Source organism: Littorina saxatilis, linkage group LG17 (genome assembly GCF_037325665.1).
Source record: "Littorina saxatilis isolate snail1 linkage group LG17, US_GU_Lsax_2.0, whole genome shotgun sequence".
NCBI lineage: Eukaryota > Metazoa > Mollusca > Gastropoda > Littorinimorpha > Littorinidae > Littorina > Littorina saxatilis.
The window spans coordinates 7,929,229-7,941,608 of record NC_090261.1 but is presented as its reverse complement, the minus strand read 5'-3'; the positions used below and the strand labels follow the sequence as shown (position 1 = coordinate 7,941,608).

At 41.0% G+C, this 12,380-nt stretch overlaps 1 protein-coding gene across 1 annotated transcript in view; it reads right to left on the bottom strand.

Moving 5' to 3' along the window:
• LOC138953571 (proteasome activator complex subunit 4B-like) overlaps positions 1–12,380 on the bottom strand; it is a 47,968-nt gene that overhangs the window by 31,144 nt on the left and 4,444 nt on the right. Inside the window, exons 8-21 of the mRNA XM_070325414.1 lie at positions 11,855–11,974; positions 10,546–10,635; positions 9,714–9,772; positions 9,194–9,394; positions 8,439–8,625; positions 7,828–7,917; positions 7,478–7,542; positions 6,628–6,772; positions 4,294–4,392; positions 3,940–4,012; positions 3,559–3,626; positions 2,274–2,489; positions 1,397–1,551; positions 297–389 (exon numbers count right to left, since the gene is read on the bottom strand). Coding sequence (XP_070181515.1) covers positions 297–389; positions 1,397–1,551; positions 2,274–2,489; positions 3,559–3,626; positions 3,940–4,012; positions 4,294–4,392; positions 6,628–6,772; positions 7,478–7,542; positions 7,828–7,917; positions 8,439–8,625; positions 9,194–9,394; positions 9,714–9,772; positions 10,546–10,635; positions 11,855–11,974 — 1,661 coding nt within the window. The remainder of the gene's footprint in view (positions 1–296; positions 390–1,396; positions 1,552–2,273; positions 2,490–3,558; positions 3,627–3,939; positions 4,013–4,293; positions 4,393–6,627; positions 6,773–7,477; positions 7,543–7,827; positions 7,918–8,438; positions 8,626–9,193; positions 9,395–9,713; positions 9,773–10,545; positions 10,636–11,854; positions 11,975–12,380) is intronic.

The following is a 12,380-nucleotide window of genomic DNA, read 5'->3' as shown; positions in this document are numbered from 1 at the left end:
AGTTCTTTCCGTGACTGAGCATCGTTTCAGTCTTACCGAACTGAGGGTGGAAAATAAGCGACAGAGTCAGAGAGAGAGAGAGAGAGGTATAAGGTATTCTTTCAACCCGCTGCACAACAGTAATTTATTGATACCTTAGTTCGGTCGTACCGGTGTGTAATACCTCGAGAGAGAGAGAGAGAGAGAGACAGAGAGAGAGAGAGAGAGAGTAATGACTGACAGACAGAATCACAGACTCAAACATACAGGTGTGCGTAAACACACTGACCAACAGACAAACATGCAGACTAACTTACAGTGTCACTTCTTCTCCTTCCCAGGTAGGAAGCAGAGCACCGGCTCCCAGAATGAACTCTGCAATCAAATGCAACCGCCGACGTAGGTCTTCCCTGTGAATCGAAACATAATACTGACATCAACAAAGGAACACACTCTTGAAATGTTTTTCTTCATCATATGGGAAGATGAAAGAGTGATGCAAAAAAAGATGAAGAAACCAAACAAATTCAACAGCATTTTTCTGAAAGTTAGGCCTATTTCTATATTTTTATCAGAAAGGCATAAGTAAATACATGTAATTAATTCCTGAAAGAAGTCAAAATATCATGTAAAACACCACATGCTAATGCACCTGATATTTGGAATAAACAGCAATGCAAGAAACAGATTACTCATTAACCAACAGCAAACACATAAATTGCAGTCATATGAACAGACTTTTTTGCAACTACCGTACTTTTCGGACTATAAGGCGCTGCCGTGTATAGGGCGCACCCCCTACTTTTTAAAAAAAAAAATGAAAAAAGCCTAGAATAAGGCGATGCCATGGATAAGGCGATGGTGTCGTGCATAAGGCGATGGGATGAAAGAAAAAAATGAAGAAAAACATCGTACATAGAAAAAATCTTGAAGGCAGCATCGTATGAAGCTCTCTTCGTTTTCGGCATCTTGACAGTGACAAAGTCGAAGTGCAAGTTGAAGCGGTACCCAGTTGAAGTGTCAAGAGACCGACTGTCGACTGTCGTGTTTCAACGCAACTAGTGTTCAGGTAATTTTTTCGGCGATCAACATTGCTTGAATTGTGTTCACTTAAATGGTTGTTAGTTGCTCACTGATTTCAAGTTCACAGTGCTCGTGAAACCTATTTTATCCGAGAATAAGGCGACGTCGTGTATAAGGCGACCCCACGATTTTAAGTAAAAAAAAAAAAAAAAAGTATCGCCTTATAGTCCGAAAAGTACGGTAGTCAGTACAGTAACCCCCCTTTAAACCCACAATTTAAGACTTTCTTTCATAGACTGTAAAATTACCCCCATTTTAAGACTCTATTTAAGACCAATTTTTCTCAGATTTTTGTAGGTCTTAAAAGGGGGGTTCCACTGTAAAAGCTACACACTTTGAAATTTCTGTTGAAGGCTGAAGACTGGTGACGAACTGCAACTGGGGGGCTAGGACGGTCTTGACGATCTCATTGGCAAATCCAACCGTTTCCTCATCCGGAACAAACCACTTCAACTCCAGGTTCTCAATGTCTCCTGGCACTGCCCAGTCCTTGACACACAACAACACATCAATCAACTAGTGAGTGGGAGAGTTTTGGTGAATGTGATGGGCTTGAAATGTGAGATTTCATGCATGATCACATCTGTTTCTGGTGTGAGTTTACACAATTACAATAACAGCACTTTATTGTCCATCAAAATACTACATAAAACCGGAAAATACACTCTCTCAGACTTCAGAATGCACCCTCTAATTCAGTAAGCTATGCAGCAGAAACCATCTAATAGTTCTCCAAGATAAAATACACAAACACTTGAGACAGTAACTCACTAGCCCCCTGTCCCCCAACCATCTCTCTATTTCCCTGTCTGCCTTCTGCCACTGACAAGAATTTTTTAAATCTGACATGCAAATATCCATTTAGAGGCTGTCTGAAGAGAGTGAGAGTGCCGATTTATTTTTTAAATTTTAAGTAGATTTAGCAAAGCATTTTTGGCCAGCTTTCATCAGTTCACCGCAAACTAAAACCAAAACAAAAAAAATCTTTTTATTTTAAATGACAGGCTCAAGGTTTTAATTCTGGTACCATGGGGCTTACAAGCTAACACAATACACAGCTAAATCAACCATAGAAAGTAAGAATGCAGGCAGGCAGAGCTGGAAACACCAGTCAAATTCAGCAACAATTCTGAAAAGTAGCCAGGTTGAAGCAACACACAATCTTATTTCCCCAGCACTCCATCTCATATGAAACACTACATTTCCCTCACTCTGATAGGCAGGTAGTCTTTGAGGGGCTGGTCAAGGTCGTGGGTGGTGCTACGAAACTCCAGGGGGTAGGTGAGACACAGAGCGCGCAGCAGGAACCTCAGCACCTGGCCCCCGATCTCATAGCCCTGCTGACTCTGCAGTGACACCACTGGGTGCAGCGTCTCCATCAACAGGTCTTTGTAGGGTACCAGGCTGGACCCAGTGCACCGCACAAGCTGCAAGCAGAAAAAACAAATCACTTCAAATGGTAGTTAGATGGATTGAAAAAACAGTTGCTGCCAAATATCGTGGTATGGCTGCCTGAGTGGTGCGGTAAAAACGGTCATAGACTCGGCTACAACTTGTTATTACTTTTTATTTTATTTTAAATTTTCGCCCAAAAGTGGGGTATGGCTGCCTCAGTGAGAGAGTATAAACGGTCATTTGCATAAAAATCCATTTGTGCAAAAACAAAAAACCTACACAAGTGTACCGTACTTTCCGGGAGTTCGACCCCTGCGTCTTGTATAACGAAGCATCTAATCCGTGTATGAAATACGAAAAAAATCAAAGAGACCGCTTGAGTACCAGTCAAACAACTTGTGATAATGCATGTTTCAGCTACTAGGTACTGCCCTGCCTTTGATCTGGCCGCACACACAGATTTCCACTCTGTTAAACTCGGTCACTGACCCCGGTGCAGGAAGTGTTTCCTCTCTCAGATATGACAGGGGAACCACCTCTCATGGCAAAAACTGGGTCATTGACCCCTGGGAAGAAGGTCGTGTCTATAAACAAGGCCACCCAGCTATCACAATGCCTTTGATCTGGCCGCACACACAGAGCACACATATTTTCAATCAGTTAAAGTCGGTCCCCGGTGCAGGAAGTGTTTCCTCTCTCAGATATGACAGGGGAACCACCTCTCATGGCAAAAACTGGGTCATTTTGGTGCGCCCTATCGGCCCCCTGCGTCCAATGGGTGACTGGATTACAATTTTTTTTAAAAAGAAGGGGGTGCGTCTTGTATAACGAAGCGCCTTGTCACCTGGAAAGTACGGTATGTGAGTTTCAGCCCATGAACGCAGAAAAATAAGAAAAAGAAAGACCGTTTTGCCTCGATAACTATGCATGGGCAAAAACATAGTGCAGTGCTTTTAGAAAGATGACTTTCTGCAGCACAACTATAGGGATCCACTCAACAGTGTAAGCTAAATGAAAGAGAGAAAAATCAAATGAGTAAATGTGTGACTTGCTTCTAAACTAATAAATGGCCACAAAAGAAAATAAGAAAAATGTACTTACCTGAGACAACATGAGCATGCTCCATAGAAAGCTGTTGTCCAGCTGTTCTTCTGTGGCAATGTTGGGATCTGAAACAAGTAAGAACCATCATCACATGTCTGCTGAGCAGTCCTCGTCATTAAAACAGACCCCATGGTTAGACACCTTTTTTATCTATTCTATTTTATTTTATTTGTTATTATTAACATTTTTATTGTCCTCATGCTTAATGAATTAGCCAATAAGAAGAGAGCAAAGAGCAACGCAAAATACAAGAAAAAAAATAAATGTACTCTTGCATACCTGTTGATTATAATGCCTCTCCAGAAAACTTGAAAAAGGACGAGCCAAAACAACAAAATCAACAAAACAAATGCAGCAGATTGTTACAAAAGTGCTTACGTTCAGCAGCAAAAGCAATGATCTTTTGACACAGTGGTGGCAGCATCAGCTTCAAGGTTTCTTCTGGCCGAACCTGAAGTTACAATAACAAGCTATGTCTTAGAGTTAGAACAACACAATGAACCAAGGTCTGCAAAAATGCATGGACAAGAACAGACAATAAAAAAAGTAAAGAAAAGTTACAGATTTCTTAATGGCATAGCTATAGATATCAAGTAAAAGGCCAATGTAAGGTATATAAAAGATACTAATAAGACTTAAAACACACACACACACACAGCTTGATACTTGTCATATCTTACAGCTTCCTTGCTGATAGCAAAACTGCTAAGAGATGACAAAACAAATCCTTACCCTTGCACAGGCTCTGCACAGGTTAGCTGCTAGCCTGCCGCTGACTTTGGTCTCGTACACATTCTCTGTCACAAAGCGGTTGATTTTGTGAAGTGCACTCTGTATGGAAATAAATATAGAAGCTCTAAATGAGGGATTGACATCATTATGACAAGGTCCTTAAGACTAACTCAAAGAGAGCATAGACCCTAGGAGAGCTTGCATGTCATCTTTTTGCTGACGAGTCCTGTTTAGTGCGTAAGCAAACAAAGTCTGAAACAAGAGGCGAAGCCATCAAGGCTCACGTAAAAAATCGACAAACAGTAACACAAACTCAATCACTCCGTCACACATACACACACACACACACACACACACACACACACACACACACACACACACACACACACACACAGAAAGAGCATAGGTGAAACTGTGCAAGAAAGCGAGACACTAGATCTAGATCTGTCTGTCTGCATGTAGCCTACTTACAGGGACACGACTGCCAACAGAGTCTCGGCCCGCTCAAAATAATAATGACCGAGACTTTCAGTACTTCCTTCGCGTGACGTCTAACCCTCTTACGTCATAATGTGACGTCAATGTAATGTGACGTCTTCAAATGTTAGAGTTTCTACCACAGACATACACACGCACAAACACACACACACACGCACGCACAGACAGACAAAGTTACGATCGCATAGGCTACACTTACGTGAGCCAAAAAGGCATCAAAACTACTATTCATCAAATCAACTCTGGTTCTTAATCTCTGTGTGTCTCTTTATTATTTCTCTCTGTTGAACAACTGTTCTCCTTTATTGATTAACCTCTCTCTTGAGCAACTGTTTTCCATCACTGAACTTGGTATCAATCTGTCTAACAAAAGCATCAACATTTCTTTCTTTATTTGGTGTTTAACGTCGTTTTCAACCACGAAGGTTATATCGCGACGGGGAAAGGGGGGAGATGGGATAGAGCCACTTGTCAATTGTTTCTTGTTCACAAAAGCACTAATCAAAAATTTGCTCCAGGGGCTTGCAACATAGTACAATATATTACCTTACTGGGAGAATGCAAGTTTCCAGTACAAAGGACTTAACATTTCTTACATACTGCTTGACTAAAATCTTTACAAAAATTGACTATATTATAATGAGTATATTCTATACAAGAAACACTTAACAAGTCGCGTAAGGCGAAAATACAATATTTAGTCAAGTAGCTGTCGAACTCACAGAATGAAACTGAACGCAATGCCATTTTACTCGTAGCATCGTCAGGCCACCGCTCATGGCAAAGGCAGTGAAATTGACAAGAAGAGCGGGGTAGTAGTTGCGCTAAGAAGGATAGCACGCTTTTCTGTACCTCTCTTTGTTTTAACTTTCTGAGCGTGTTTTTAATCCAAACATATCATATCTATATGTTTTTGGAATCAGGAACCGACAAGGAATAAGATGAAAGTATTTTTAAATTGATTTGGACAATTTAATTTTGATAATAATTTTTATATATTTAATTTTCAGAGCTTGTTTTTAATCCGAATATAACATATTTATATGTTTTTGGAATCAGCAAATGATGGAGAATAAGATAAACGTAAATTTGGATCGTTTTAGAAATGTTTATTTTTTTTTACAATTTTTCGATTTTTAATGACCAAAGTCATTAATTAATTTTTAAGCCACCAAGCTGAAATGCAATACCGAACCCCGGGCTTCGTCGAAGATTACTTGACCAAAATTTCAACCAATTTGGTTGAAAAATGAAAGCGTGACAGTGCCGCCTCAACTTTCACGAAAAGCCGGATATGACGTCATCAAAGACATTTATCAAAAAAATGAAAAAAACGTTCGGGCATTTCATACCCAGGAACTCTCATGTCAAATTTCATAAAGATCGGTCCAGTAGTTTAGTCTGAATCGCTCTACACACACACACACACACACGCACGCACACACATACGCACATACACCACGACCCTCGTTTCGATTCCCCCTCGATGTTAAAATATTTAGTCAAAACTTGACTAAATATAACAAGGGTAAAAGGAGAAACAGAATCCGTTAGTCGCCTCTTACGACATGCTGGGGAGCATCGGGTAAATTGTTCCCCCTAACCCGCGGGGGGGAAAAAGCATCAACAGCATTTTCACCTCTACGCCTAACTTTGTCAATAGCACGAACCATGAAAGTGATATTGAGACATTTCGGCACAAAAATAAGAAACTGTTCAACACTCTGCCAGCAGACACGGTGGTTTGTCTGTCAACAGATCTCCACACTGTTTAGTATACACTTTTCTCTTTCATCACTAATTCTACCTCACTGTTCTTGTCGAGAAACGACTCACCATGAATATTGGTTTTGAACACTGTTGCAGGACGGAGGTGACGGTGGAGGCCAGTCCCACCTCCTGCATGCTCTGCTCAGCGGTCAGTCGGTCCAGTACACCCGACGGGGCGTCCTGGTGGCTGTTCTCGATCATCAGCATGATTCTGTGCAAAGACACAGTTTGACATGTATGCCAATTCAATTGCACATAGCATGCTGTGTTAGGTATGGAAAGTATGTTTATCAAAATTATATTGTTGATTAAGGAAAACTTTTGGTTAATCAAAGGGTAAAGGGTATCTACAATTCTTAACAAAAATATATTGTTGATTAAAGGCACAGTAAGCCTCCCGTAAACCATCACAGATACTGTCAGGCTTTTACACACAGTACACAAACACCCTTCCATTTGAACGTTCACCAAACGGTAACATCCTAGGTGCCCTCCGCAAAGAGCGAGCAATTGTCAAAGAATTTATTTTTGCGTGGTTTATCTTACCCCTGAGCCATCGTGAACCCGTGTGATCAAGTTTCCCTTTTTCACAATGTAGTCGTCAGTTAGTAATTTGAATGCGACTCGCTGTGAGCTTATCTGCAATAGCACGTTATTAAGGTGAATGATCTGTTTGCGAGTCAAGTACGACAGAGTGCAAAAATTGCTGGGAAGGCATCTTGGTGTTAACTTACTGATAAGAGTCAATGCTTGAGTGACCAAAAGAGCTCCCAGAACCGGTTTAGATAGCTCGCATTAACTAAGGGTATAACTATCAACATGCAACATGTTTGACTAAATAGCCTGCCACTTTTTAAAATACCAACCACACAAAAAAAGCTGAATCAGATATCTTTAAGTACACATACAAACATACCTAGTCAGAAACTCCAGGACAAAGTCTTCAAACTGGGCAGTCGCTGAACACAGTTCTTTCTCTTGCTGGAACAAAAAAGAGAAGTTTATTTACTATTCTAGACCAAAGACTAAGAAAACTTCACCCAATGGAATCATATTAGTCAAAGGAGTCACATGCAGGCTATTATCACTCAAAAAGATATCATTTCTGAGCGTAATCTTAAACAAAGGATTACACTAACAGAACACTTAGCAAAATAATTAGTAATGGGATTGCTCACAGTGAATATCTCTTCTTTTGTAATGTTTAGAATTAAATGATAAAACAATAACGCTTTATCGACATGAGTTATATTCAAGTATCCTTACTTCTGTTAGGTCAGAGCGCACTTGAGGAGCCTCAGAACAGTCGACTATGGGAACCAGGGCAGAGAATGTCGACACCATCTGGAGAGTTACCTGCAAACACAAAAAAAGTATTGTCATATTTTAAAACACATGAAAATGTTCTTGAAAATTGCACAAAAAGTGGCCTATTAGAAAGCTCTTTATAGTACAGTTGAACTTCCCCTGGTGACCACCTCTTGATAACGACAACCCCAAATGATCTCCGACGAGTTTTTTTTAGATATAATTCCCCTGTCCATGAGGACCGTTTTGGTTGGTTCCTCGGGTGGTTGTTTAAGATGTTCCATCAAAGCCTGTTCTTAATATACGCTGCATGCAGCTGCACGCAGTGTCAAAAACTACTGCGCGCAGCTGCATGCAGTGAATTTCAGTGCGCAAATTTTGCAGTAGAAAGGTGTGTCCCACGCAATAGACACTGATTGGTTGGCTGGCAATGACGCATTGAAATGACACGTTTTAACCTTTTGACGACATCGCAAGTCTGATATTTCTTTGAAACTGGGTTCCAGTCTGGATCTCTGGCAATTGTTAGGCTATTACTAGAAAACCAGCAACGTATGGTATAAACTCACCAGAGTCTTCCTGAAGTCGTTGGGGTCAATGCCGGGCAGAGAGAGATGCAGCAGGGGCAGGATGTGGCTGGGTCCATCAGGATAGTACTTGCGAGCGCTCAGCATAGGCCGTGACCCAGACACCACGCAGAACATGCATGAGATGAGGCGGTGAGGCTCGATCAGCGTTTCCATAGCTGGGTACATCCTGGGGAGAATTTTAGAGTAAACTATAAACACAAAAGGCCACACTAATAATTTTTCACCCACACAGTGTCAATTTTCAATAAAAGACTTGCTAAGCGACCATTTCTAGGTCATAGCCATGCAAACTTTGAGCTTAAAAGAACGAGAGTGAGGAGTTAAGATTCAATGAATTGTGCTTGTAGAAGAATTCGGCACACAGGACTGTCTCTCAGGCAGCACTAGTAAACCGGGCCTGCTTTTTGTCACAGAACCTTGTGATGCTCTATTTGATGTGAAATACCCACCAGACACTGTGTAGTTTGTAAGAAAGACACTCTTGTAGAAAATTAAATACTCTTGTAGACGTTGAAAGTCGCTTGTTCATTTCAATGCTTGTTATTCTCTCAGGTGCCAGGAGACTGGTTCCGAATAACTCTCACTTACTCTATTACACATGCTGTATGCATTTAGAGCGCTTTCTCCCCCGCGTTTATCAGAACACACTCTTGTTGAAGTATTCTTTTTTTCCTGTAGCAAAACAACTCAAACGTTTTGGTCAACTGTTCTGCCATACCGCATAAATCACTCACTTTTCCAGTAAAGGAGGCATGATGATTTCAGCTCTCAGTGCCGTCAGATTCCTGATGGCAGCGTCCTGGCTGACACACTTGCCGAACATGGCCGTGAACACTTCAGGTTTCATGATCTCCACAAACTGAGTGATCAGATCATCTTTCAGTGTGTGTGTCTCCGGCACTTTTGTCTTCCAGTTGGGTTTCCTGTAGCGCTCTCTGCAATGGAATGAAAAACAGGTTAACATTACAAAACACTAAATTATTGAAGAATTTCTTCTCAGGCAAAACCTGTATCAAGCATGCCAATTGTTCAATGTTAAGAAATGTTAAAATGATTTAAAATTAAATAAACAGAATCCACAAAACTGCACTGTCTCCATTTATGTTCATCCATCTAAAAGTTGAATATGAATAAATCCTTCTTGGGGGCTAAAAACTACTCAATTAAATGGATGGAATTCCAAGCAAAAGCAGATCTCCCTCTCAAAAAAAGGAACATGAAATGAATCCTCATACTGATAAAGAGCTCTTTTACCTGTGTAACCGTTTGACAACCAGGAATGGCAGAGTTTGCAGCACTGTGGACAACTTGATCTGAAAAAAAATAAAAGTCAAAAGTAGCTTAAAGCAAGTTGAATTTAGAAACGAATTTGGTTGCAAAAGCAAACATTCACATTAAAACTCTTGGACATATAAACTCTCAAGTAAAAATACACATAAAAGTTATCTTCTGCTCAACAAAGAAGTGCCATATCTTTTGCAATTCGTATACAGAACTGAGATTGAAAGCCAGAGGACAGCATTACATTTCTGTAATCTCAAGACATGAAAATTCTAACGATGCTCGGAAAGCCATTTCCATTGACTGCACAGAGTGCCTTTTATTAGTCATTCAGTGTTGTTCTCAGGCTTCAGTCTTTGATCACCGACGAATACTATTTTTGTTGTGACACATTCTTTTAACCTCTGGCCAGTCGACCGTCTTATAGCTTTGACATGTAGGCAGTGTTCTGAAAGAACAATGTTTCTGCAGCCAGGACATTTAGACCAATACATAATTATTCTCAATCCAGGTCCAACTGACATATTCTCCTCGGAGTCTGGGAACAACACTGATCATTAGCACAAGCCTATCATCTAACAAGCAGTCATCGCTCCTCATTGTCTCTGTCAACGCCCGCTTGGAAGCGGATGCTTCCCTTTACATAATGAACTGAGCATAAAGCCGATCCTTAATTAAGCCCAAAGTCGACTTCACAAAATCTTTTTACCAAAAACTCAGTACTTTTGTGCAGCCAACTTTGCGAAGCATACTTCGCGCAGTCGACTTCACCCAGTTATAAGGACTGGCTTAAGGCATTACTCACCGACCAGCGTCCTGTGTTGGATGGATGGATGAAGGAATGCATGGCTCCTAACAACTTTTTCAATTGCTGTAGAACCACATCCTCATCTCCCTGTATCATAAACAGATGAGCATTTTAGCTAAACTTCAATATCATACTTAGGATGAAAAGGAAGAGAGGAAACAAAGGGAAAAGAACAGAGGGGAGGGGTATTGGTAGTGGGAGGGGCGAGGGGATATAAGGTCTTCACCAGAATTAAGTCAAATGGTAACGTTATGTACTTCAACCAAAATATGCAAGTGTGCATATACACAACGTGCACCCTTGCCTACTAAACAAATATTGTGTACAAAGAGCGTTAAAAAAAAAATTAAAAAAAAAACAAGAAGGGCAAAGCCCATACGACTCACATGCTTGACCTTGACCTTTACATGACCTTGACCTTCAGCTAAACCTAGCAATGACATCATACACTAAGAACTGCTTTACACATTTTTCCTACCAAAATACATGTGACCTTGACCCAAGGTCAAGGTCATCCAAGGTCATGCAACACAAAGCTGTTAATTCAAGACATAGGAAGTACAATGGTGCTTATTGGCTCTTTCTACCATGAGATATGGTCACTTTTAGTGGTTCACTACCTTATTTTGGTCACATTTCATAAGGGTCAAAGTGACCTTGACCTTGATCATATGTGACCAAATGTGTCTCATGATGAAAGCATAACATGTGCCCCACATAATTTTTAAGTTTGAAACAGTTATCTTCCATAGTTCAGGGTCAAGGTCACTTCAAAATATGTATACAATCCAACTTTGAAGAGCTCCTGTGACCTTGACCTTGAAGCAAGGTAAACCAAACTGGTATCAAAAGATGGGGCTTACTTTGCCCTATATATCATATATAGGTGAGGTATTAAATCTCAAAAACTTCAGAGAAAATGGGAAAAATGTGAAAAATAGCTGTTTTTTAGACAACATTTATGGCCCCTGCGACCTTGACCTGAAGCAAGGTCAAGATGCTATGTATGTTTTTTGGGGCCTTGTCATCATACACCATCTTGCCAAATTTGGTACTGATAGACTGAATAGTGTCCAAGAAATATCCAACGTTAAAGTTTTCCGGACGGACGGACGCCGGGACGGACGCCGGGACGGACGCCTCGGGTGAGTACATAGACTCACTTTTGCTTCGCATTTGAGTCAAAAATCAGTTCATCTCCTTTAAACCAAAGAGAAGTAAAAAAATTCTTTATCCCTCCCCCAAAAAAGATGGAGGCTGAATACTTTCCTGGTTCCTAAGCAAGCAATGTCCACCAACAACTCACCAACATGGCCACAATCCAAGTGGCAGTGGAGTTGACCTCGTAGCAGCTGTTGCCCTTGGAATAATTCACCTGCTTGGAGCCCACGGGCAGGTTGAAACTCCGAAGTATGCGAGTGAAAATCTGGAAGAATGACCTGACTGAGTAATATCAACAGAAAGAGCGAGACAGAGAGCTACAAATTCCGAAAATAACTTCGTCAGGTTTGTATGTGTATTGGGAGATTGATTGATCTTTTCTTTCAAAATGTCTGCTAAACACCGGAGGGGCCAATCACCAGCGAGGGGAATGTCAGAAACGCATGCTCCCGTCAAGGTGTTTTACAACACACCCCTTGCTAGTGATTGGCCTCTTCAATGTTTGGCAGGGTTTTTGCAAACAATGGTCAGTCTCCCACAACCCATACAAACCTGAGTTCCCCCCCCCCCCCCCCCCCAGAAAATCGTCTATTTGCAATGATTGGTTCCCATTTTTGAGAGGAGACCTTTTCTCTGAACCAGTGGCTCCTTCCTGAGGTAACAACTACCCC